A 26,957-nucleotide genomic window follows, 5' to 3' on the forward strand; every position below is an offset into this window, starting at 1 on the left:
GCTCTTGCAGATTGGCATGCCCCAGGGGGACCTGCTAGACAGGGGATGGGGTGGGAAGGGGCCTAACCTGGATGTTCGTGGTGCAGAAGGCTCGATGAAAGCCGGGAGAGCTGTGGCTGGACAATGGCACTCAGGGGACAGCTTGCAGCTCAGGACAGCTGGGCATTCCCCAGAGGATCCGTTTTTTTACACAATTTACTTCCAGTATATGATTGCATTTTTAAAAAAAGATGCCATTTTGACTGCACACACACACACACAAACACACACTCAAGGGCCCTCTTAGATCACTCACTAATGAAGAAAATGCCATGCCCTGCAGCTGGATCTTAGGTAGGCATTTTTTCAGTTGAGGTTCCATCCTTTCAGATTCTAGCTTGTATCAAGCTGATATAAAACTAGCCAGCACACCCAGCAATGAAGAATGGTTCACTTTCAGTTAAAATCTATACAGAGGGAACAGGAACAGAAGAGTCCCTCAAACTCAGATTCTAATGATCTACTTTTTCCTCAGGCAATCTGATTCCATGAAGTTCTTTCTGGGTTGGGTTAAGGCATACGCATGTGATGACTGACAAAACATGAGTCATATCATTTAAACTCTCATTGTATGATGCTATTTTTTTCACTATGTTTTACATCTCAATAGTGGAAGTACAATTTGTAAATAAATGTCCTAACTCAAAGTGCTAGTATACTATGTTTAAAATACAAATTCAATTAAATTTTAAGGATTTAAATTTTATTAAATTTTAAAGAATTATTAAAAAAATTCACATGTTGTTGTTCTAAAAAGAGTTTTTCTCAAACAGACCATAACAGCTTCATGTTTCACTATCTTAGGTGTTAAAATCTTCAGGTGTCATGAGGTGGTATTAATGCAGTAAGAATGTGTGAGTTTGAGAGAAACTACTTTCAGTGAGGCACTCAGAATCAGATTGGAAGCCAATAATTTATGTCTGGGCACCCGCAAAAATAGACAAATAGACCACCAAAGTTGTTTAGAGTAGACCGGTAAAAGAATTTAAAAAACACCTGATAACCAATCACAGTCCTAAAATTTAGAGTCCACAGTTCAGAGAAATGAAGGAAGGTCAGTCCACAAGGTGGTCTCTCTAAAGAAAAAAGGGAAACAGCTAGGCATTAAGAGGTCACAAGGCACATGAAACACATAAAAGCCTCACTCATTAAATTTAGAGATCTGGCCCTGGACAAGCAGGTTTTTTGTTTTTTACTATAAGGCATACCATTTGTGAGTTGCTTTAATCCAAAAAGATTTACAATATTGCCTTGTTTTCTAAAGTTTGTCCCCACCTCTTTAATTTCTTCTTATAAGTGCTAGCAAATAGCATTTAAATGAATGCAAGAAAATGAAAATGTGTTATGCAAACATAACCAAAAATCTGAGAAGTTTAGGTTTATTCAATTTCTTCAGTTTGCTTTGACCCAAACATGATGTTGTTTTAACTAGTACATATAATTACTGTGTCATATTGCTCAGATATCAATTTTAAAAAACTGGTTCTCCTTTTACCAGCACCCACAATGATGGCACACTCTTGCCTACCCCCTCAATACACATTACCTAAAATATTAAAACAAAATACTGAGGGTAACCTGAACTAGGGAAGAGAGTCAAAATAAGATGATTTTATCTAGACTCCTTCCATAACAAGTTGTGAGAATCAGGCAAATCTCTTAAAATCTTGAAGTTTGTTTTCTTATAGTATTTGGTTAAAGTAAGGGTTCTGAGCGTGATACCCCAAATCTCTTTCAACTATACATTACTTTGTTTGTTTGTTTGTTTGTTTCCAGAGATCCATGCAATTAGTAAAGAAATGTAAGATATTCAAATAGGGAACAAAAAGTAAAACCATCTCTGTTTTCAGGTATGACTTTACATGTAGAAAACACTAAAGATTCTGCAAAACCAAAGTAAAACAGAACTGAAATTCACAGAAGAAGCCACACTCATGTTAAAGACTCATTCACAATACTGACTGATTGGAACTTTGTGATTATGGACAGCTGAAATGTAGACATTCAGAATCAAATTATCTTGAAGTATCATTAATCCCCTAATAGCCATCTATTGCTCACTGTGTCTGACCTAACGTCCTTGTGACTGTCACATAAAACTTTTTGAGATGTATTAACTTAATAGAGGACAAATTTCACCAACCAAAATGCTAAGCATGTATCACACAACATCTGAAATCTGTGGCAGAGATTTTCCTGATTTATTATAGCCTGCCTTCCTCATAATTCTATCCTGTATTTGAAAAGGGCCTTGATCTAGACTTTCTTTTGCTCTGTAGCTATAAAAAAGCAAAAAAAAAAAAAAAAAAAGTTACAGGCTGGAACATAGTAGTTGAAATAACTTGAAGCCATGTTCTCAAATTATGGAGTCATGTTTGGCTCCAGAGTAACTATCTTTTATTCTCTTTGATGTGAGAGCTGTGTTTTTGTGTCAAAACCAAAACAAAACACCTTATAATAAACAATGAATTCAGCAAAAAGGCAGTATGCTAGGTCAACAGAAAAGATTAGTTGCACTTCTATATACTAATGAACAATCTGAACAGAAAATTAAGAAGATAATTTCACTTATAAGAATACAATATTTAGGAGTTAATTTAACTAGTCAGGTGACTGGACACTTCTACAATGAAACATATAAGCACTGGTGATAGAAGTAAAAGGGAAATAAATAGAAATACATTCGTACTCATGAACTAGAAAGCTTAATATTGTTAAGATTTCAATACGACATAAAAACAATCTACATGATACTGCTTACATGAAATACTTAGTATAGACAAAATCATAGACTGTAGACTAGGATTGCCAGGAACTGGTGAAAGGAATTGGGAAGGGGCAGTTGATGGACATAGACTTTTAGCTGTATAAAATGTAAGTAATTATGGATAGTGGAAATAGTCACAAGCCTCTATAAATATATTGAATATCATTGACGTGTACATTTTTAACTGGATAAACTGATACATTTTATTTTGTGTGCATTTCTTTACCACAATTGAAACTTAAAAGACAATTCCACCATTGTGTAAAAACAAAAGAGGAAAATTACCAAAAACTGCATACCATGGGAAGATGGTAAAGGTGGTGAGTTTATTTAGTATCCATTCTTCCCACCACTTGTCTGTCCACACCTGCCTCATCTATAAATAACTAAGCAGTATGTGCAGAAAGGCTAAGTGTGGTTTACTTTTTAAAGCTGGCTTCTTCATTTAAATGTTTAAACAATCCTATATGCACTCTATTCTGGAAGAATATACAAATGGGTAATTCTAGAATTAAGCACCTTAAATTCATTGCTCAAACTTGAACTGCATATATTTGTTTTGTGTAAATCAACTTGAGTAACATTTTGCAAATAAATAAGGATTTATAGTATTTATCAAACCTGGGAAGAAGCACGAACAATTTTATACTGGGTCATAGCCAAAATAGTGCCATAACTTAAAATAGAAGCCAGAATCTTTCGATCCCAATAAGCTTTCATGGGTAATCGGGAAAAGCTGTACTGGTGAAGTGCAGTCAAGTGTGTAGACAGAAGCTGGTGCCTGTGGTGCAGAACAATCAAGGGGACTTAGAAAGGGAAGAGACTTGCAAATCTGTACTTGCTGAGAATCAATGAGAATTTGACAAAATTGGGAATCGTGTTTAAAACCAAAACAGTCTTGACTTTCTTGTGCACCATGAGTGGTTAAGGTTACTGTTCTTTTTTAATCCTATGTTTTAATCTCATCACACTCAAAACTTTATAATACACCATAAACCAACATATCTTATTTATTAACAGAATGTTGACTAGATAAAACTAAATGCATCCCAAACAGTTTTATTTACTTTTAAAAAACCTTTAAATAATATAACTTTAAAGGCCATGAAAATTGTTTTGCTATGTATTGCATTTTTTATGTATTTATTGTTTGTTATGTATTTCTATTGTTAAGACCCTTGAATATAATTCTATTTTGAAAAGCCCAAGACCATGGCACCAAGCCCAAGACATGGGTGTGTACCCTCACTTTCATAAGTCCCTCTCCCTCTGTCAACGCTCCTACTATCTCTATATTAATTTTTTAAATAAACCTTGCTCCGTAAGTCTCATCCTCAGTGTTGCTGCTGCTGGTTTGCAGCAAGGTAAAACATTCTGGCTTCACTTGAGTAGAGGTCTCTACGAAGCACTCCTTGGGCTGACAGACATAACAACAGGAGGTATAGCCTATTCTGTTACCCACTACCACTCCCGCTTGCCATCTAACGCTGTTTTTAAAAATCAAAGCATATTTCCAAAACACACTCTCCCACCTCCTTTCTGATCATATGGGTTTAACACAAATTGATCATCGACCTGAATTTTATCTATACCCAGCCCTAGCCTTTTCCTAACTGCTTTCCTTTTCAAAAGCTATCTTTGATACATTCATTTTGACCCAATTTCAGCTATGTGAAATCGTAAAAGATAAGAAATACAGAGTCCCCAGTTGTGATATGTAGACCCTAAAAACTCAAACACTCCTTTCAGTTTCTCTACCCTTCAGGCAGTATTAAATAATATTCTTTAGGATAATTAATATAAAATATATTTTTAAACTATTTTCCTGCAGGAGCTGATGCTAGTATAGATTTACATATTACTTCACAATCAGGCTTTTTTTTTTTCTTGTCAGAATTAAATCCTTTTGGACATACTCTGGCTAAGTTATTCTTACTTAATAATTACTTTAGCTGCTAAAAGTTGTCAGTGACATTATTTGTGCCAGGTGCCTCTAGGATGGTTTCCATTGATTTTGCCTCCTATGTTGTCCTCTGCCTCTCTAATGTGGGTTGGATTTAAGACTCTTAACAAATCCAATATGATAGCAGTAATAGGGTGTCACTTCTAAGATTAGATTATAAAATATAGGTATCGTCCCTCGGTTTGGATGATTCTTCCCAGATTGTCTGTTGTAGGGGAAATCAACTGCCATACTGTAAGGTAGTTCTCTGAAGAAACCCACTTGGCAGAGAATCGAGGCCAGCTGGCAGCCATGTGATGCACTTGGAAGTAAATCCTTACTCTAACCAGTGAAGTCTCTCAATAATATCACAAGTCCCAAACACAGCCTAACTACTACCCCAAGAAACAATCTGAACTGCTCTGTAGAATGCTGCCCTGATTCTTGACTCAAAGAAACCAAGATACTACATGCTTGTTGTTTTAAGCTGCATTAAATTTGGGGATAATCATAAACCAGCAATACATAACTAATGAAGTTACTTAGGTAATTGTTAATTCAGACAAACTGTTAAATTGTTAATTTTAGACAAACTTTATAAGCAAGATGTTTCTGAATTAACCTGAAAACAATAAATTTATTTATTGTTCATTTTGAGACTTGCTCTACTTTGTAAATAACAAAAACCAAAACGAAACAAAAGAACAACAACAACAACAACAAAAACCTTTCACAATGGCAACTAGAAGCTCCTCTCTTAGGAGTGGAAGTACCAAAGTCCAAACATCAAAGTAAAGGGAAGAGTACCTAGTGGCCTGTTGCAAAACCATACTTCCAGGCCTTTGGGAGGCCAAGCAAAGGGATTGTACCTAGGGACAGTCGGGACTACACAGTGAATTCTAGGCCAGCCTGGAGTACACAGCAGATCCTGTCTCAAAATACAAATAAAGTGGGGGCACAAACACTGCAATTAACAACAGATTGTACTCAATTGCAGTGTTGAAGGTAATGCTTTGAAGAGAGGGTCCTTAAAAATAAATGTCTCACTTGTAAACTATTACTAATTAGTAAATACAGAACGGAAAATAAATCTAAAAAATATCGAGTAAGAATTGCAAATTGCTATGGTTTTTGTCTAAACAATGTGTACTGAGTAGATGCGATGTGGGAAGTGGAGCCTAGTCGCAGAAAAACAAAACGAAAAGAAAAGTATTTAACCAATTTTATATTCTTGTTTGGAGACTGTAGCAAGTAGCAATCAGCAGAGACCTTAAACTGTATATGTTTGGATTCGTATTAATGGGAAGTCGTAAAGAATGAAATCGTTCCTGGGCATCGAATGTGTATAACCACCATAAAAGCAACACGTGGAACTGAAGAAAGTAACCTTCACCGTTTGTCATCTTTCATTGAGGTAGCCCAAATCGACCTCTATACCAATGGCCTAGAAACAGAAAGAGACTCACACCCGCCTCTCGACTCCGATACACCATTTTAATAAGCCACCGCCGCTGTCACTCAAAATGTCTTACAGTGCCCATTGGTCCTAAACTGTTGCTTACTGGGTCGGTGCTACCAAGTGGCAAGCACCCCTAGTCATCATTTCGGAAAAGAAAAGTGAAGGTGTACGGGCGGAAGAGGCAAGGTATTGAAAGTATCTGTGCCAACGCTAGTACCTGAGCGACCTGTGATCTCCACCGCCGCCGCGACGACTCAGCCTGTGGGCGGGGGCTGGCAGCCGAAAAGAAAATGGCTCAGCCGGGAACTGGTGCCCAAGCCATGGAGAGGCCTGTCCAGAGCGCACGTGTTCGCGCTGGAGAACAAGATGACTGCGAGACTACCAGAAGCCGCCCTAGATTCCTGTGAATTCACAGCACCTCAACCTGCAGCAGCCGGAGTGGCGGACCGTGCAAGTTTTTGACGTTTCCTATTGTTGCCTGAAGTGACGTCGGGGAGCGGCTTCTTAAAGGAAAAGGGTTTTAGTTTTCATTATTCAGATTCGCCATAAAGTCTTTATTCCTCGCTTCTCATTCTGGACGACTTCGGCCATCAAGATTATGCTAATTTGAAATATGATAATCAATAAAAGACATGTAATTGATAAGACTTTCATGACAGTTGAGTTTCTTGAAGAAGCCGAGAGAACGGGGTGTGGAATCTGCACCTAGGAATCTCAGCATATGGAGCAGCCTGTGGCTCGGAATGTTTAGCCGCTGTTCGAACTCTCTGCCCGAACTCTCAGTTCTTAGAACAAACCGTCGGCACGAGAGGCGACCCAGGGCGCGGGCGCTAAGCCTCTGGGGCTGGAGACCCGGTTCCCGCCACTTTCTCGGGTTACTTGTGCTCCCTTCTTCTTTCTGTGTTGGTCCGGTCGCCTTGGGAACCTTTCATTTTGCTTAGCAGCGCTGGCTGAGTCTTTGCTCGCGGACAGGCTTTGATCTGGCTTGGACGGAGGTGGCCGTTCTGCTGTACTCACCGAGGTTCCTGGGTTGCAGGCGAACGATCAGGTCTACCGTTTCATCTTTTTAAATTTAGAGGCAGAAAGGGAATTCTAGATGGGACTTACTTGTGTACCAGCTAGTATGGTTTTGGGAAGGCACTAAGTAAAAAGAATCATAGTCTGCCCTCTTAGAATTGGTTTGTGGCTGCGAAATTAAAGGCGTGTAGATGCTTTTAAGTTCCTTTCAGTCCAAAATACATCTATCTCCAAAAGACTATCTAGAATAGTAAAAGTACTTCTTCGTGTTGTCTTTGTTTTCATCTTCATGGTGTTTTTTTAAAAAATTTTTTTTCCTACTTTGAGGACTACAGATTGCTCTGTATAAAAAGAAAACTAGTCTTAACTAAACTTATCCTGAACAAAATGCTTTTTGAATCCAGTGACGTATCTTTAAAGACCTGTAGCAGCTATAAGATTGAGCTGGGTTTGAAACAAAACATCTTAAACTGCTGAGCTGGGGGACTAGCTCAGTGGTAGAGCCATTGGGTAGAATGCCAAGACACCGAGATCAATTCCCATTCCTCACCAAAGCCATCTTGTGCCGTTCTCACAATGTTTTCCAGCAATTCGGTTGGCGGATTTGATTTGTTCCTAACTCTTCAGAAAGCTAGGTAGACCAGTGAGACTTTAATGATTGAATCTTTATACTGTCTGCATTTAATATCCTTTGATAAGTAATATAAAGTGAAAGTTATAATTTTATTTTTAAGTAACAGGTTATTTTTTATCTCAGGATGTAGCAGGTCGATTATTGACCTTTTAACTATGATCAAGTGTAAAATAAGTATCAGTACTTGATTAGCTTCAATTGACAGTAATAATTTTAGTATTTACTAATTAAAAAATACTAGGAAAGCCTTTCTTGAAAACATACTTCTATGATCTTGTTTTTTAAATGTCTTTATGTTTTTCTTTTCTGTTGTATCATTTTTCTCCTTCACCTACAGATACAAGCTGTACTTGAATCTTACTCATCTTCAAAATGTTTATTGTGCTGGTAATGAAGAGGATGTATCCCCATACTTTATTGTCCGAAATTTCATTACCAGAGGTAGAAATAATGTAAAGATAAATGTATTCTAGGATACCAGCAAAAGAAAAGATTGGATAAAATCGCATGTCCTGGGAAGATGGGATATAAACAAAACTAACAACTCTGTTGTCAGATGGGTCTGGAAACTGAAACAAGATCAGACCTGCAATCTGAAATCCCAGGAACAGTGTTTGTAGTTACAATGAGAGGCTAAAGTAGTTCCCACTTCACCTTTCCTAGGCAATAAAGGTTGGTCTGGGAAGTCTGTCTTACCATATCTGTATGTTTGTCTAGTCCTGGCACCCGGAAAGATGGGAAATAAACCTTACTGTTTTGACCAGTATGTTGTATAGTTTAATTATAGGATTTCTTCCCTTTTTTTCCCCTAAAATCCTTATTGTCTAAATATGTTAGTGTTTAGTAGGTGTAATTTAATGTTTCAAAAATGGTGACCATAATATCAGTGCAAGAACACTTAAAAGTATATTCAGCAGCTTGTTCTTCAGCATGCTCATAATGAGCAGACAGGAAGTGGGAATGGTATTCCTACAGAGAGTGAGTAGGTGCCCAAATCTAGGGAAATGGCTACAGAAATGGGTGGTGGCCCAGCCTTAGAATTTTGCACATTGTCAGCTTTATATACTTCTCTTGATCTGTATAGATGCAGAGGTGTATTGAAAAGGGTGATTTATGTGTTGAGTGTTGCTGAAATGCAGACCATGGAAAAAATCACTAAGTATAGTTCATCTAATTCTTCAATTGTTCTTTTAATATCAGTGATTTCATTTTAAAGGAGCCTCAGTCTCAGAGAATTTATTTTCTGAAAGCTTGTAATTTTCTTGAGGAGGTATTGGTAAAGTATGAGTTTGTTTTGTTTTTTTAAGATAGGCATCTCTGATCTGCAACTACATGAAATCGAAGCCTTGAGAATAATAACTTAAATCTGTGTTAAATTTTTTGTTTATATTATATAGGTTTTATAAGCATTCAAGTGAATTAATGATGGAGGGCATTTCAACTTGATATTTTTTTTTCCAAATGGTACCAGCTATGATTTGAATGTGAAGTGTCCTCCGTAGGCGCTTATGTTTGCTAACTTGGTCTCCAGCTTGGGGCGCTAATTTGTCAGGTTGTGGAATCTTTGGGAGGTGGGGCCTAGCTAGAGGAAGTTGCTTGGGGGGGCTGAAGATGCCTTTAAATGCTAGGTAGCCTGATCCCAGTTCTTTGCTGTCCTTCCTCTGGTCTGGTGTAATGTGGGCTTGCAGCTACTGCACCGTTCTATCACCTTGCTGCCTGTCACCATGGCTTCTACACTGTGGGGATCCATATCCCCTCAAGCATTGAAACACTAGGTCTTTTCCACTGAGTGTGCTTCTGTTAGGTATATGGCCACAGGGAAAAACTAACTATTATAGTCCATTATCATCAAGGTAAAACATTTGGGAGAGTGCTAGATGAAATACATTGGAAGAACATAAATACAAGGCAAACTTATTTTTCTTAAAGAAAAAAAAATAGAGGATGGGGTTGAAGCCAAGTTCGAATTTAGTGCTTAGAGTCGGCCCGAGGCAGTAAGCCCTTAACCTGCCACAGAAGTGGTAAGTTCTGAGGAGCAGAAGTAGGTGGTGTAACGTGCTGGGGATACACACAGATAGGTGTAGGAAATGTATACACAGTAGAACAAAGCAGCTTCCCAAAGTGCACAGTTAACCAGTACTGTATAATTTCATTTTTAGATGAAAGGTTGTAAAATTGTTTAAGAGTTGGAGCTGGATTGGATTATAATGGCAACAGGTGACTTAAAAAGAAGCTTGCGGAAGCTAGAACAAGTGCTTCGTTCACTAAATTACCCCAATGAGGTAGATTATGTCGGGTAAGCTGTAATGCATTTGATATTTGAAACTTACTGATGAGTTTATTATTATTTTGCAGAATGTTTGAGATAATACATGACATGATGAAAATAATGACTTTTTTTTTTTTTATTGATCCTATTTAAATTCACTTTGGGGCTAACAGCTTGGTACAGGAGCTGGCTACCAAACCTGATGACACTGACTTCAGTCACCAGGCCTCATGCTGAAACAAAAGATCCAATTTTCTCAAATTGTCCTTTTTCCTTCATATGTGTGTCAAGGTACCTGTGCTATTGTGTATGCGTGTGAGTGCCTGTGCACAAACACACAGACTCACAATAAACAACTGTAATAAGTTTAAGAGAAATTTACTTGTATATATACATATCTAATATAATATTTAAGTGTTTATATTTAAGAAAGCAGAAAACTGTAGGATCTTTTAAGTATGAATAAAAATTCCAACCCAAAGAGAATTTAAGATGGCTGTTTGTTAGTTGTATATACATCGGTCTAGATACTGTCTCTATCTAATTTTAAGCTCATTGGAATATAATGAATCTTTTTAATTATATAATCTACCATTCTCTCATTCCATGGGGTAGTAATTTTAATATAGCCAACATGACCACAGGTGTTGCCATTTCTTGGAAATGTATTTCTTTGTATAGAAGATGGAGTTGGTCCATTTACTTCATGTGTTCTCTTAGTGTGGAAGATTCTGATTAGTGGGGTTTCTTAAGGCAGCCTCCGTGCTATAAAACTCTTACTAAATTTTGAGTGGAGTGTGGAAAGATGCCTCCTCAGTTAAGAGCACCTGTTGTTCTTCCAGAGAAAGAGAGTTTACTCCCAGCAACCCTATCAGGGCCTTCCATCTGCCGTGCTGTGAGCATGACACATACAAATAACAAAAAGCTTTTTAAAACTTTGAGGTGGAAATGGGGAGGTTGACACACACATTTTCAATTCTGTGGAAAATTTACTGTTCATACAGAAGTTCAGTGTAACTTCAGCTGGCTAATTGAAGATATAATTCATTTGCTTCTTTGTGCAGGATTCAGCAAGTCATTATCCACCAGTAAATAAGTAGACAATTAGAAACAGACAGCATGAGGCAGCAGATACCAAGAAGATAGCTTCATGAGAACCAGTGTTAAGGAGTCATAATGAATAAATACAAAGGCAACATGTAGGACCCCCTCCTAGATGTGAACACAAGCTAAAAAGGTACAGCTCTCAAGGAAGCAGAAAGTAGGCACCTAATCACAGTATAAGCTCTTTCCAGTGTGTTCCTCATTTATAACTTAGAGTTCATGAGATTAACGTTTGCAGGTTTGTGTAGGAATAAATGCATTAATGTAGCAAGTGTTACAAAAGTATAAAATCTTCCTGAGAACTGTAAGGTAGTACTTTCATTTATAGGAGATCAAGTAAGAATACCCTTTAGAAAAGCCATACAAACTGTAGGAGATAGGCTGTACAGCACTAGTGAGGTTCTGAGCACATGAAAATTATGAACAGTGCTGTTTCATAATGTGATCAGAATGGTTCAGAGTAGCATAGAGAGGCTGGAGAGTCATGTATTTCTTCATTATTGTGTCTATAATGTTAAAGAAGTTATCGACAACATTGCTAGTTACCCTTAACCACCCAGGTTTGGCATATGTGGATGACGTCCTTCTCCCTTCCCTTTCAGCCTGATGAAGGGAGACACAGCAGCATGCTTACCCATCATCAGCTACTCTCTCACCTCCTACTCCCCTTATGTAGCCGAACTTCTGATAGACTCCAGTATAGAGCTCATCGCAAAGAATGACGTGCGCTTTACAGATACTGTCTACAAGGTAGTCAGAGTTTATGAAACAATTACTTTATTGAGTGACTTTTAAAATTAATACTTTAGTAATAACTATCAAAACAAAGTTGCATGTTCACTTACCAGTGGTATATACGTCCTGAGAAACGCATCGATAGGCAATTTTATCATTGGGAAAATATCAGAGTGTGCTTGCAGAGACCTAGATGTTGTCTATATCCATAACCTATTGCCCTTGGGCTACAAAATGTGTTCCTGTTCTGAATATTGTGTGAATTATAGTGCAGTATAAATATTTATGTGTCTAAACCTGGAAGTAATAAAGTTTAATTACTAGGCTATAGGGAAAAAATCAGCTTCATTATTAATCTGGGCCTATTATCATATGTGGTCATGTGTCACACATGTGCATACTTGACCGAGTATTTTCATAGGTGTTTATTTCATTAAAATGTGGTCTCTATTGCAATAAATATACAATTCCTATTTGCTTTTCAACATTTCTTACTAATTATGGCAACTGGTAAACATTTGTCATTGGCTGTAATTTACCTGCTTTCTATGAAATTTTACTAAATGTTTGTATACTGGAAGAGAGAGAGCTGACAGTCCACGGCCTTCTGTATTAATTACTTATACAAAGTGAAACTTTCATAGTTTGTTTCTTGAGATCCGAGACAAGATCTTATATCTTCAGTAGCATCTAGACAGTTGAATGGAGACTGAATTTGATCTCAGTTGGTTTTGATTTTTAAAAACTTTGTTTACCATTAATTTTGTCAAGTACTATGATTTTTGTGTGTTTGTTTGGTTGGTTGGTTTGTTTTGTTTGAGACAGGGTCTCACTAGCTCTGCCTGTCCTAAAGTGCTCACCTCTCTCTCTGTCTTCCTATCCCCCTCCCTCTGTCCCTCTCCCTCTCCCTCTCCCTCTCTCTTCTTTTCCCTTCTGCCCCCCACCCAACATATCCCTAGCAACTTGTCTCATTCCTGGGCATAATTCAACACCAGCTCTATATTTTTAGTACCTTTACTTAATGGCTTGACCTTCCTCTCAAAGGTGGTTATTACCTTCTGATCAGGTGGCTATATGATTTTGAATTAAACAAATAAATTGTTCCTAATTATTACCTTTATTCCTTTGCAGCTTCTTCGAGATCAATTTGATTATAAACCAATTTTGACAAAAAAGCAATTTATACAGTCTGGATTTGCTGAATGGAAAATTGAAATTGTCTGTGATATATTGAATTGTGTGATGAAAAAACACAAGGAATTGATTGGCCTTGACAAGGTGATTTTACAAGTAGATTTTAGTTCTAACTGATGCTAAAAAGCCTAATATTTGAATCAACAGCAAATTATTTAAAAGTGCCTGGTCGCTCAACTTGCTGGGCCCAGAAGTTCTTTGACTATTAGAGTCCAGTGGTTAGAGAAAGAATTCAAGGACCTTCCTTGGAGAGACTTAAGTGTAGAAACAAATTTACTGAAGCAAAAGGCACAGTGCTTTCTCTCAGGGAAGGGAGTGGACAACTAAGCTTGGTAGGTGAATACTCCAACTGTTGTATGCATCAAAGTGTTTTATGAACTGGAGGGAATTTTTGGTGTTAATGCTATATGCATAATTGTGGAATTGTCTAGGAATTTCAAGGGCATATCTAGGAACTAGGAGTAGTTTTACCAAAAGTGGGTTGTGTAGAACCAAGATGGGAACTCAAAGGGACGTGAATGTGTAAAACCACAGAGGCACTGAGGAGTCCTCCGTCTAACTTTTATATCTCTGAATCCCCTCTATAGGACAAATATTTCAGAGCTAACTTCTTGCTGAGTTCAGGTCACAGCAATACCAGGCTGTCCTACAGTCTGACCTAGATAAAGTCATAAGCACCTAGTTAATCTCATCTCATTGTTCTATACGGCCCACATGTCAGATGCCATAGTTGCTCCACTGTACACATATGGTATATATAACCTGTCAAGGATCGTAATTTCTCTAATACTAGTCATGTGTCTTACATATCTGTGATCTGAACTAAATTAACAGCTCAAAGATAATGTATTTCTCACACTTTTTAAAGTTTTTGTTTTATTTTCTTGTTTATTTTTGTTTTTTAACTTTGTAGCCCAGATTACCTCATACTTTCTGTGTAATTAAAGCTAGCTTTAGGTCTCTTTAGTCTTCTGTGTGTGGGATTACAGCACCACCATACCAGTTTCACTTAAATTTACAAGAAACAAACAAAGCATGCTTCATTACTTTCACTATTTGCTATTATCAAAACTAAGTATTTAAACAATAGAATTTAAATGTACATCATAATTTTCTACATTACAAAGTGTATTATTTCATCTCCTTCTTTTCCTTTCTTAGACTTCATCATGCCAAAGGAAGAAGCACATTTCTGAGAAGCCAGAACCTTGTTCACACAGTGAGAAGCGCCCTGCAGAGGCTGTCGGCACTGACATCACGGGCAGGTTTATGACATCAGGAAAGGTGTGAAAAGAAAAGGAACAGAAGCATCTGCTTACAGTAGATACACTGCAGCAGGCAGCACAGGATACAAGACGTTTTTATTAGTGAAAACTAGTTGTTTAAAGGCCTTTTTTTCATTTATTTATGTGTTTTGATCATATCTACCCCATTGCTCTCTCTTACCCCACTTCCCTTTCCTCCCTGCAGTCTCAGCAGGCGGCTTCTTAGAGCACATGATGTTTGAAAACCATTCCTAAACTTGTGAGAAGTGTAAACAGGAAAAATTGAATTGGTTTTATATTTCTAATGTTGATTTCTTTTTCGTTTCTCAGATAAAATGTAAGGTTATATTATAGAGGTATTGACATGCTTTAAAAAATACATTTTTTTTTAATCTTATGTGGTTGTACGTCAGAAGGAAGCAAAAGAGCGTGTCTTATCCCTTGAAACTAGAATCATGTGTGGTTATGAGTTTCCATGTGAATGCTGGGAACCAAACCTGTGTCTTTTGCAAGAGTTTATAAGTGTTTTTTTTAACCTGAGACATCTTTCCAGTCCTCTTAATTACATATCTGATTATCCCTAAAAAGGGCTGTGTATGAAATAATCCATTAGTAACAAGAGTGATTATGAAGATTCTTTTAGATGCAATGAACACCAAGAGTATAGCTTCTCTAGCAATCTGGTTTTGAGTATTCTTCCTTTATGGGCATACATTGCCTCAGTTTTTCTTATTCAAGGGGAGCTCTAAGCTAATATTCCATTTTAATAATAAATGTACTTCTAGCTATTTTCCTTTTTGGGTGAGAGGGAAGAATACAGATTAATAATAAATAGATAAAAGATGTAAATTGTTTCTAAATAAAGCAAAATACATACAATTATTTATTCTTTAATCCAAAATACGTGACTAGAAAAGCTTTAATACCAGAAACGTGAGTAACTACTGGCAAGCTGATAGTGTTCAAATATTTCTTTGTTGACAGAGAGGTTGGGTCAGTGCTGAAGCAAATTGTCTCCTTCCTGATGCCTCAGGTCATGTGGATAGATTATGGTTTCTTCATATGTTAGGGTTTTTCATGTCTGTACAGACAATCCATAGGCAGACAGACGGCGGCTAAAGTGTGAGGTCATTCTTAGTACTTTCTGATTTTCAGCATTTTGAACTTTCAGCTAAAGATAACCTATATACTGTGATTTGATCAATAGCAAAAGTATAGTGAATCCTCACACAGCTAGTTGTTATATAACTTGTAAATTATGGCAACACTTTTATTTGTTTGTTTCTTTGTTTATTCATTGACAGAATCTCACTATATAGCCCAGGTGGGCCTGGCCCTTCTAACCCTCCTGTCTAGGCTTACTGAATGCTGGGGTTATCATTGTATGCTACCACACCTAATAGTTGTTTCTGTTTTGTTGTTTTTTGGGTTTGGTTTTAACTTCTATCATGTAATATTTCAAACATTTACAAAAGCACAGATCAACCTGTTTCAACAATTAATCAGATCTTTGCTAATCCTGTTTTATCTTTACTGTAACCACTTTATCCAGCAGTTTGAAACAAAACTAAACATCTTTAAAATATATTTCAGTATTTAACCTAAGATATAAGAAAGCTTTTAAAAAGCTGAACCATGTCTCCCAAGAGCTTAAAAATTTGTCAATCTTAGCATGTTACATTGTGATACATTATTGGTAATATAAATGTCTTCAAGTCTTGGAAGTATCTGTTGGTGTTTGTCTCTGCAGAAGAAAGCTGTGGTGATCCGCCACCTGTACACTGAAGAAAAGAATGGCATTCCTGAAGGGACAATAACCTCAACAGTAGTGAGTGAAGGCTGCAGTGAGTCGGAAGAGCAGAGTTCTGACATTCGGATTCCTGAGGTCCAGGCCCCTGAGGTCAAGGCTGAGCTGCAAGTGAGGACTGATGGGCTCTGTAACACACTGTTGTGTGTCTGTGCTTATTCCAGTCTTTGAAACGTGGACTGTTTTCTCAACTCTTAAATTATGGCATCTATGTTATTACTTAAGAATGAGTCAATCTTACTGTATGGGAGTCTGGACTCCAGTTGTCTGATCTGTTTGCAGTTTCCCTCCTGAGTTAAAAGTAAAGCAAAGAGAAATGAAAAAGAGGTACCTGCATCAGGGAAATTACAGTCTAGCAAGAGAAATGTGTATCGTGGAGTTCTCTGTCACTAGTAAGCTTGGCATTTTATTCCCATTTCCCTTTGTCAGAGAAGGGAGCTTTCACTATATTTTCCCCAAGGGGCGTGGTGACTATCCTTGGCTGACTTTACGTAGCTCAAGGTGGCTTCTAATTGCAAAACCCCTTCTGCCTAGCCTTTTGTGTGGTGGGGTTACAGATGTATGCTATCCCATGTAACTCCTTGCTAGCCTTCCATTTCTGTTACTCCTTCTTGACACATAACGGTGCAATTACGTATATGATACCTACTGTTTCTGATACAGTGCTGTGTCTTGTGATCTTTATACAGTTTGGGTTACAGTTAGTTTTATGCAAGTTTATTTATGGAACTACTTTGTTCTGTGTGACATTCTAGGTAATAAGCATACTGCCATTTTGTCTTGCTTATTGCTGCTTGGGTTTGTACTAGATGTTTCAAGAAACTAAGTAATGACAGTTGTATAGTGCTATCTAATGTAAGAGCATGGTGCAGACTTCACAAGTCGTTGCTGTGAAAATGGAGTCACTGGGGTCACATCTGACCAACTAGTGTTAAGGTCCATGTCTGCATGCGGGGAGGGCTCTGTTCTCACACTGTGCTCCTTCCTGAGCTATCAAAACAGCATAAAGGAATGGAGATGTCACTCCACATCATCTGTGGTCTTGCTTATCATTTTAGGATGTACGTGATAATCCTGAGATCACTGCACTGCAGATCGCACTGGCTGAGTGCCAAGAAAAGCTGAGGCAGCTAACTTGGGTAGAGAAACGGCTTGAGTGTCTGGAAGCTACAACAAAAGGGAAAGTGATGGTGGATGAGAAGACCTGGAATAACCTTCTAAGTCGAGTTACTCTACTTGAAACAGAGATGCTTTTGTCTAAAAAGGTACTGCTGTGGAAAGCTGTCTAGTACAGTGAAGTGCTCATCTTATTAAATCTGCGCACTCTTAGAAGTGCCACATGTGAGGCTACTTAGGAAATGTTTAGTTAGAATAAAGTCTGCTTAAGTTTAACAAGTTTTGTTATACTTCTTGTGGCTGTTTTCCTATCAAATAAGATATTTTGAAAAACCTGTAAGTTGAGATTTTAGTGATTAATAGATTAATACTTGAAATACTTAGAACGAGGTAAGCATTTTTTGAAAAACTCAAAATTATTTTATGTATTTTAGTAGGACAAAGTTTACAGAAGAAGTTGTAGAAAAAGGCAAAAAATTGAAATTCCAACTTTTTTTCTTTATGCGTTAACGTCAATCATAAAATGAATTTAATAGAAACAGTTATCAAATTTATTCTTCAGTGAAGAACACATCATGACCCAGGCAGCTCTTATAAAAGAAAGCATTTAACTGGGGGCTTGTTACAGGTTCAGAGTGTTAGTCCATTATCATCATGGCGGGGGGGGGGGGGGGAAATAGAAGCACACATGGCCAGAGCAGTCGCTGAGAGCTGTGTCCTGATGCACTGAGAGACAGACTGGGCCAGGCCTCAAACCCTACCCCTAGTGACACACTTCCTCCAACAGAGGCCACATCTAATCCTTCTCAAACAGTGTCCCTCTTTGGTGACTAAGCATTTAAATATATGAGTCTGTGGGAGCCATCCTTATTCAAACCACCAAATTTACCATTGTCTTATGCAGTCTGAGAAATGTCTTTTATTTCTTAGAATTTCAATTTCTAGTCTGTCTTTCATTTTTGGAGACTGGGGTTGTAGATTCAAGAATGTTACTATCTGCTTCTGCATCTAAATGGCTGTTTCTTTTTTCCTTCTTCTTCTTTTTTTTTTTTTTGAGACCGGGTTTCTCTGTGTAGCCCTGGCTGTCCTGGAACTCACTCTGTAGACCAGGCTGGCCTCGATCTCAGAAATCTGCCTGCTTCTGCCTTCCAAGTGCTGGGATTAAAGGCGTGCGCCACCACTCGCCACTGCCTGGCTAAATGGTGGTTTCTTAAACAGGAATAATTCTATATTATTTCTAGACAAATTTATTCAAACTAAACATGCCCTGTGCTTTGCTTATATTTTATGTTTAGCAGTATAAAATGAAACACCTTTTATTTTATTCTAAATATTTGCCTGTACATTCCAGAATGAATCTGTAGAGCGTAATATGGCAAGTGAAGACTATGAGTCTATTAGTGATGTGGGTGATGTGCTCTGTGGTAAGTTAAATTGTTTTAGTACTGTTGGCTTGTAAACATGTTTACAACAGTAGATTTTATGGACATTTGACATCTTTAGCATTTTCATGTGTGTGTATATATGCTCGCATATAAGCCAGAGGTCCATATCAGTTTTCCTTCTCAGTCACTCTCCACATTATTCTTTGAGATAAAGTCACTCACTGAACCTGGAGCTCACCGACTTGGCTATACTTGCTGGCCAGTGAGCTCCCGGGATCCCCTTGTCTCCATCACCCTAGTATTCAGACTGTAGATGCAAGTCATTACATCTGATTTAAAAAACAAAAACAAGACAAACAAAAAAACTTGGTTCTGGAAATCAAATTAAGCAAATTTATTGATTGATCCACATCTCTAGTTTTTATTAAACATTTCTCTTAATAAAATACAATTATAGAGCTTTTAGAAAAAAGAAAATAGAGAGCTACAGACTGCCAAGAATTGCTTATAAAACCAGAATATGTATCTTTCAGGGTATAGAGGATGAATGTACTCTGGTGTACAGTCTTTTGGGGGATTTTTACTTTGAATCATTCTAGAATAACATAGTACTGTCAATAAGAAAAGCAGACCTCGATAAGTTTGGCTTATTGATGGTGATAAAGTGAGAATGGTATAGAACCCGGGTGGCCTTTCCCATGTCACAACCTCCTACTGATATTCTCCGTGTTCCTGAGCATCAGGGATCTCCAGTTTCAACAACAGCTTTTATTCTTTTGAGTCTTAATTTAGAAAAAGTAAAGGGCCACATTTTATCTCATTGTATGATTAAAATATGTAAAATGATCACTTCTACAATTGAGAATTTATCATGAGGTTAAATTTCAGTAATACAGATATGAAACATCATTAGAGCTTTTTAGCTACTATGTATTTAACAATCTGCATTTCACAGTATGCAATTTAAGAAAATGCATTGCTCTAACTGCTGTATTAACGCATTTAATTCCTAATAACAACCATGTAAAATAACAATGATTATGCATATGTGACTTTAGATGAAGAAGATGAGTTCCACTGAAACTCACTGGTGACTGTGCCAAGTGGCCACACCCTCACTGAATGGTGGATAGAGTTGAATCATGGCAACTTACTCTGATAGGTTTCCTCGACAGTACACAGTTAGTGCAAATACTGCTGTCATCCCACAGAAGACAAGTTCAGTCTTTACATTAATTATTTGGGATGCTTTTTAAATTATTAAATTTATCATAGGCTGGGGATTTCAGGTTAGGTAGCATGTTGCTTTTTCCCATTGTCATTCATAGTTCAATATCATCTTCAACTGTAAAATTCTTAAGAGCATAATTTTTTGTCCTGTGATCTGTCTAGCACAAAAAATAATAATACCTGTAACTTCTGTCTCCAGTGTGTGTATGTATTGAATTTAACCATTTGCTCCCCCAAAGAGCACTTTACCTGCTGTTTACAGAATACTACCTTTTTCAAGTTCAGTGTGCCTGTACTGATATCTACTCACTGTGCATACTCAAGTTTAAGCCGCTGCGCTAGGACTCAGAATAAGATAGACCCTTATCCAAAATAAATTTAGATTATGACTAAAGTGAATACCTGGTATCATAGAGCTTATAATTTGACCTAAGACTTTACAAAACCTTGCACACCACACCTTGTGAATAGAAACACAGGTTGTTTGTTCTCATTAGATACAGAGTACAATACAGAGATACAGGGATCATTCTGATCTTAGAATTGTGTTCAATAAGGAAGGAATTTGTGAGGTTTCAAATTTGTTTTTCCCTGTAGAAGTAATAAAATAAAATTGGCCTCCTGGTCAAGCCGACTATCTAAGCTGCAGTGGCTCTGCCTAGCTCAGCCCCCATGTTCTGTGGCCAGAGGCTACATGCGTGCAGCAGCTAGAAATGACTAACCAGAAACTCCAGCCCTGCCACCCACAAGACGCCAGCGTGGGAGATGGCTCTGCCAATCTTCCACGCTGTCTCCGCAAGACTGGACATTGCCCAGACCATTCTACCATCCATGTGGGCCCAGTAAGAGAATGAGACTTTAATGCTTAAAGACTGATCAAAGACTTTGTATGTTTGGTAATGATTAATAACAGTATGCCCATACAAAGAGAGTTGTTTCCCAATTAGCTACCCTAAATAAAAGTTATTACCCACGACTACTCCCCATACCTGCTGGCTTTCCATTGCTCCTACATCTCCTCTCTAACTCCTCCTCTTCCTTTTCCTCTTCCTCTCCTAACTCCTCCCACCTTAGCTCCTCCTACATTCCCCCTTTTCAAAAGTATGTTAATCCAATGGGTACTGTAAGACATCTGTGTCTTGGGGTGAGTGGGTAGTGTTGAAGACTGTGTGGGAAGTGAGGAGCCTCTGATCTGTATGCTCTTGGGAGCAGCAATAATATGATGATGCATGACACGAATGACAGTCCAGCTAAAGAGAAGCACTCGCATTAGTGGTGAGGGCTGCATCTGGCCTTGTTCATGACTGAATAGTGGCCTTGTTTAGACATCATGGCAGTGGTTTTACTTTTCTGCACTTCATGACTTCCGGTGAAATTGTTGTTTATTAAATACTGTTTATTAGCATATACAGAAACTTGGGTATTAATTGCCAGTCAGGCTACCAGTTTCCAAGGCTGGTTTTGGTTTGCCTTGCTTTACTTTGTCTTATATGTTTATCCTCTTAGAAGAGAGAAATCCTAGTCCAGGTGTAGTACTCCAAGAGTGTATTCTTCTTCCCTTCTTCCGGTATGACTACAGGAAGGGTGTATATGTGCACATGGTGGGAGTAGAAGAATAGAAAGACCAGGTCATGGAGCTGTGGTTACTGATACAAGTAGAAGCCATGGAAGAGAGAAGAAAGGGTAACCAACCTTACACTGTGCTTAGTGGGTTCCAGGTAGTTGTTAGAAGAGGGAAAGAAAGGTGAAGAGAAGGTACAGAAAAAGTACTGAATTCCCTTTTGAATATAATTCATTATGTATGAAATGCTTAAGAAAGATCTCCACAACTTAGGTCTTGATTGTAAGTACTGGCTTGCAAATTATCGAAGACTGAAGAGTCCAATTTGTTCTATTACTAGTAAAATGTACTAATCCTTCAGAGTTGGCCATGAGAAATCAATCAGTGGTCACGTGACAGTTGGCTAAAATATATAGTGTCTCGCCGTTAGTGGCACTCCTCGTCACACGCAAACCCTCCTACTGATGTCCTCTTAACTCCAACTTCAGGAGCTCGGTGTTAGGTCACTGCTGCTCCTCTGCTTTCTAATCTGTACGTGGTTACCAATTCTTAATCTTCTATAGCATGGCTAGAAAAATATGTTTAAACTAGTAAGATTTTACTAAGAGCGCAGGAAAACAGAACTGTCGTGAGCATAATATGCACTTAGCTGATCTGGCTATTATATAGCTGGCATTCTGTATGTAGGACCTCAATAATCTCTGGAGTCCCGGATGGAATTTCTGTCTGAGTAGCCACCTAGCTTACCGAATGAATGCTAACCTTCTTTTACATGAAGCAGTGATATGCCTCAAAAATCCAAGCCCTGAGTTCAGGGTGAGGAGAGCCATTATTATCAACTGTCTTCGCAGCCCTGCATGCCTGTTCCTTTTCTCCTTTGGGACAGCAGAGAAAATAATCAGAACCTTCGGAGAACTACTGCCTCTACCAGAAGAAAATAATACACATATTTAGAGGCATGGAAGTGACAATTTCTGTTGAGTTTCAAATCATTTCTTAACATTGCCAAGTTCCTCTCCAGTAAGCAGCTGGGTGTAGGTAGTCTTCAAGCTGTAGCATATGACCTTGTTAGTCTCAGCTAATTGGATCACAAGTGCACATCTAACCTTGCAAATAGCAGTCAAAAGATGTCAAGTCTAGTGACATTTCAGAAGTTTTTAACACCTAGTCAGTAGGATCATGTTAAGCTTGGACTATTTTATTCAGGCTGAGTTTATTCAAGAAAATAAGCTAAGCTGGAGCAGACAACAGGTTGTCAAGGAGGATTTGGCTGTATCAGATAAAAAGCAATAGTTTAGTTCATAAGTATTGATACTTTCTCATCCAGGAAAATATACAACAAATGCTCTTTATGAAAACCACTTTAAATGATTTATTTTTGGCTTTGTGTTTGTAGCCAAATTTTTAAATAGGCATGATTGATAGAAAAATGATTTATCTGTGTATGCTGTTCAGTAATCGCTGGAGTTAACAAGAAAAATTTGCTTTTACTTTGCCACATTGATAACTGAATATCTAACAAGGTTTTTATTGTTATTAAAACACCTAGATCTTGAATTTTTAACTTTTTTAAACATAAGATTGGATCCCTTTTGATATTAATGTATATATTTATTATATTTACATATATCATGTACATTTATTGTATTATATACTATAACATATATAAATATATAATATGCAATGTAGATTAATATAATATATTTTTATGTTTTAATTATCACATATATATTTATTATATATAATAACATACATATATTATATGTGCATAATTATATATAAATTTTTATGATAAATACATATTATATGTAATATATGATTATAATATATACTATTTGATTATACTGTATAATATATCATTAATATGACATTAATCATATAATACATAATATATAAGTAATACATTTATATTGTTTATTGTTTATATTATAGATATGGTATATATGATATACATTATATTTATATAATGTATAAAAATATAAATGTTTATATCATTTATATATATTTTATATATTATATGTATATTATTTATATAATATATAAAATAAATATATATGCAAATATGCATTTATATGTGTAAATATACTATACATATCATATTTATATATAATATACAATATATATGTAGTTGGTTTTTCTAATAATTCCTAGTAGCTACAAAACAAAGATAAAGCAATTTTGAAATTATGTCAACATTGCTATAATAAAGCATTGTGAAAAATCACTCAGAATTCAGTTGTTATAGATGTCACCATTTTAAGAAAGGAACACATCAATAGGTAGTTTATATTTATCTTTTAAAATATTCATGTATCTTATGTATATGAGTGCTGTATCTTCATGTACATCCGAATAGGGACTCAGATCCCTTTACAGATCATTGTGAGCCACCATGTGATTGCTGGGAATTGAACTCAAGTCGTGAAGAGTCAATGCTGTTGACTGCTGAGCTATCTCTTTATCTTTAGTCCCAAGTAGTTTGTAGTTTTAATTACTAACAGTCCTATATACTTAAAGTGACTCATATCATGATAAAGGTAAAATGGATTTTTTAGGGGGTGCAGGGGGAGACAGGATTTTTCTATATTGCTTAGATCAGCCATGAACTCAAGATTCTCAGCTTCCTAAGTATATGTGATTACAAGCCTGGACCACAAAGCCCAAGTGTATTTTAAACTTTTTATTAGAGAATTTTTAGCATCTGCCTTTACAAGAATAAAAAGTATGAAAACCTCATTTTATTTATACCAGATAACCATCTTACATTAATTTATTTTATTTGTAAATATTTGGCTCCACTGTATAATGGAAAGATATCCTAAAATGTAATTTCTTCACAGATAAAAAATACAATGTGGGGGGACCAGCAAGTAACTATCGCTCGTCTGGCTATAGTACAATATCGTCGGAAACAATGCCCAGGAGCTCCACTATTAATTACTGTGTCCTGAAAGAGTTCTCAGAGGTAAGAGAGACCGTCAACTGCCTGATGATATCTAAGGTTGAGAAAAAATGAGTATTGTTTTTAGTATATACTAGTAGGGTATACTGTTGGCAAGAAAATGGTGAATTGCAAATTTAATCTCTCAAAGGGTCTTTGTGTTGACTAGAGTCACTTTATGCACTGTTTCACAGTGTGTTTTCTGTATCCATGGTCTGTCTTTGAGGATTGTTTACTTTGAGAAATTGCCTAAATTTGTTGCTTTTTAAATTAAAGGAAACAACTCTCCAGAAAATGGAAAGGATGAAAAAAATGTAAGTAACAGAGAGGGCGAGAGAAGCCATTGCTGTTCAGGAGCTGCCTGGAGTGCAGAGTACACAGGCTGTGCCTGTGTGTTTACGCCTCGGAGCCTCAGTCAGCTATGGCATTTCCTTCAGACTCAGTGGCTCATAGACTGTTCCAGTTGTGTGTGTGTGTGAGATGAGTCATTGGTTTCCAGCAAACCAACCATAACACACTGTCCACACAGTTAATCATCGGTTACAGAGGGCAGAGATGTTTTGGTTGATAATTAATTCACATCTTTCTACTTCTGATAATTGATTTACTGAACCATTATGTGCATGTAGCTGGAGAGCTGGGAGACATTTTCAGTTATGTTAGTCCTGCTGGTCGTTCAGGGCACTGTTGATGAAGTACTGATGCTTTCACTGGGGACAAGTGATGGTGCATCTGGTTTTGGCAAAGAGCAGTTTAAAGGAAATATATGATGAAATGATATCACAGTATTATGTACCCTACTACCTTAAAAAGGACAAAGCTCTTTGACATTAGCAAACTTCTAAAATAACTTAGGCTACAAGAATTGACTTATTTATTTTTGCTCTCTTCTATTTACCTGTATTAATAGTAATTGTACATAAAATAAGAGAAACACTCAGTTTATCGTAGACTCAGAAATGTAAATCTAACAATTAAAGTCCTGTCCTTTATTAGGAGCCATGCCCTTAACTGACACACATTTGTTCTGTTCCAGGTTTGAAGAAACTGCGGAGTTACTGAAGTGCTCCAGTCACTGATTGTAGAGTGTTCTGCATCAGCATCCCCAGGACTTTGCCTACAGATATATATATATATATATTTTTCTATTTTTAAGAATTCTGTGTATATTTTAATATACAATAATTTTTATTAAGAATTTGGATTCTATTTGATATGTGAGGTTTTTTTCATTCTTAAATAAATACTTTTAATATTTTAAGCTGTAATTGTGCCGATTTTCTCTTCCAGTTTTCTTGACAAGACTTTCTGTTTTGGTATATTGCTGCTACAGAGTGAAGTCTCTTACAGCAAGCACTCTGTAGTTTTGTGTTGACGTTTACTGGCAGTGAATGTAATATGTTTTTGAAAGTATGGGCTGGAAGACTGCGGTCTACATCCTGCTGGAGGTTTCCCAAACGGGATTGCATATTGTGCCCCAGGGCTCTCGTGTGTACAGTCTTAGGATCTGTGCTGGGAAATAAGTTGTAACATAATGTTAAAACACTCACTGAAAATTAAGCAAATCCAGTTTGTCATGTACAGTCAGTGCTGCTTTAGCACTGCAGTGGTGACAGCAGGTGTCTTTTGTGTGTTTCCTGAGGGAACTGTGTCAGGTATGTGAATACTCTGGTCTGTAACCTCAGACCATCAGTACCAGCCCAGATGCCGGCCATCCATGCGGTACACAGTGGAGGTGGTTTGCACTTTCTAATAATATAAAGTTAACTCTTAAGGAGAGAAGAAGTCATAAAGTTAAATTGAAAGAAAATCAAAATAACTTAGAAAGTTACTGTGTGAATATCTTCTAACCTTGTAAATGAATATGTAGCGATAGTAATTCTGGGTGATAATCAAAATTATAGGAAGTTATCTTTCTGTTTTATACATCAGTCACCTCATTATACTGTACAATTTTATTTTAATGTTAAGTAGAATATTAATTTAAGTTATAACTAGAAATAATTTTTGAGGAAAAGTTTTTAGTATTCTAATAAATGTTTAATGTTTACACTTTCAAACTTTAATTTTTTATGTTAGCATTTAGAAGCATACAGCCTTGAATTTAGTAACATTTCAAAAAGCACATCTACAATTCATGAGTCCTATTAGTTTTGTTTAAGTTTTAAGTACACTTAAGTTAGAAAAATCAAGAGAATTCAGTTGTAAAAATGCTGTTATGCCCCCAGTAGGAGAACCAGCATGGACTCACAGCGCCACCTTGTGGTTTCCATGCCACTCTGCTGGCTTTTAATAAAACAAATGAATCCTCATAAAACTGCTGGGTTTTTTTTTTTTAAAGAACATCTTTCAAGTTTTTCTACTGAAAAACAGAATAAAATTGTTTCAGACTCTTTGCCTCTATTTACCTCTTTTCCCCATCTTTTTTTGGTAAGTTAAATTGAGAGGGAGGGTGAAGAAATCATAGCATACTTTTAAAAGAAAATCTTATT

The 26,957-nt window shown here is 36.9% G+C and overlaps 2 protein-coding genes across 3 annotated transcripts in view; one reads left to right on the forward strand and one right to left on the reverse strand.

The window, feature by feature from the left end:
* Fbxo8 (F-box protein 8) overlaps positions 1-6,675 on the reverse strand; it is a 43,177-nt gene extending 36,502 nt beyond the window's left edge. Inside the window, exon 1 of the mRNA XM_028757739.1 lies at positions 6,425-6,675. The gene's annotated coding sequence lies outside the window, so the exon portion shown is untranslated. The remainder of the gene's footprint in view (positions 1-6,424) is intronic.
* Positions 6,676-6,793: 118 nt separating this feature from the next.
* Cep44 (centrosomal protein 44) lies at positions 6,794-25,726 on the forward strand. Of its 2 annotated transcripts, none has more exons than XM_028757737.1 (11): positions 6,794-7,255; positions 10,018-10,154; positions 11,834-11,981; positions 13,098-13,244; positions 14,322-14,444; positions 16,176-16,343; positions 17,291-17,497; positions 18,700-18,772; positions 24,365-24,489; positions 24,742-24,779; positions 25,502-25,726. In XM_028757737.1, exons 2-11 carry the CDS (start codon positions 10,066-10,068, stop codon positions 25,542-25,544), a joined length of 1,161 nt encoding a protein of 386 aa, XP_028613570.1. In that variant the 5' UTR covers positions 6,794-7,255; positions 10,018-10,065; the 3' UTR covers positions 25,545-25,726. The 2 variants fall into 2 exon arrangements, with proteins under 2 accessions (XP_028613570.1, XP_028613571.1); XM_028757738.1 differs by lacking the exon at positions 6,794-7,255 and adding an exon at positions 8,309-8,530.
* The last annotated feature ends 1,231 nt before the right edge of the window (positions 25,727-26,957 follow it).

The sequence above is a fragment of the Grammomys surdaster genome, unplaced genomic scaffold (assembly GCF_004785775.1).
Source record: "Grammomys surdaster isolate TR1022 unplaced genomic scaffold, NIH_TR_1.0 126182, whole genome shotgun sequence".
NCBI lineage: Eukaryota > Metazoa > Chordata > Mammalia > Rodentia > Muridae > Grammomys > Grammomys surdaster.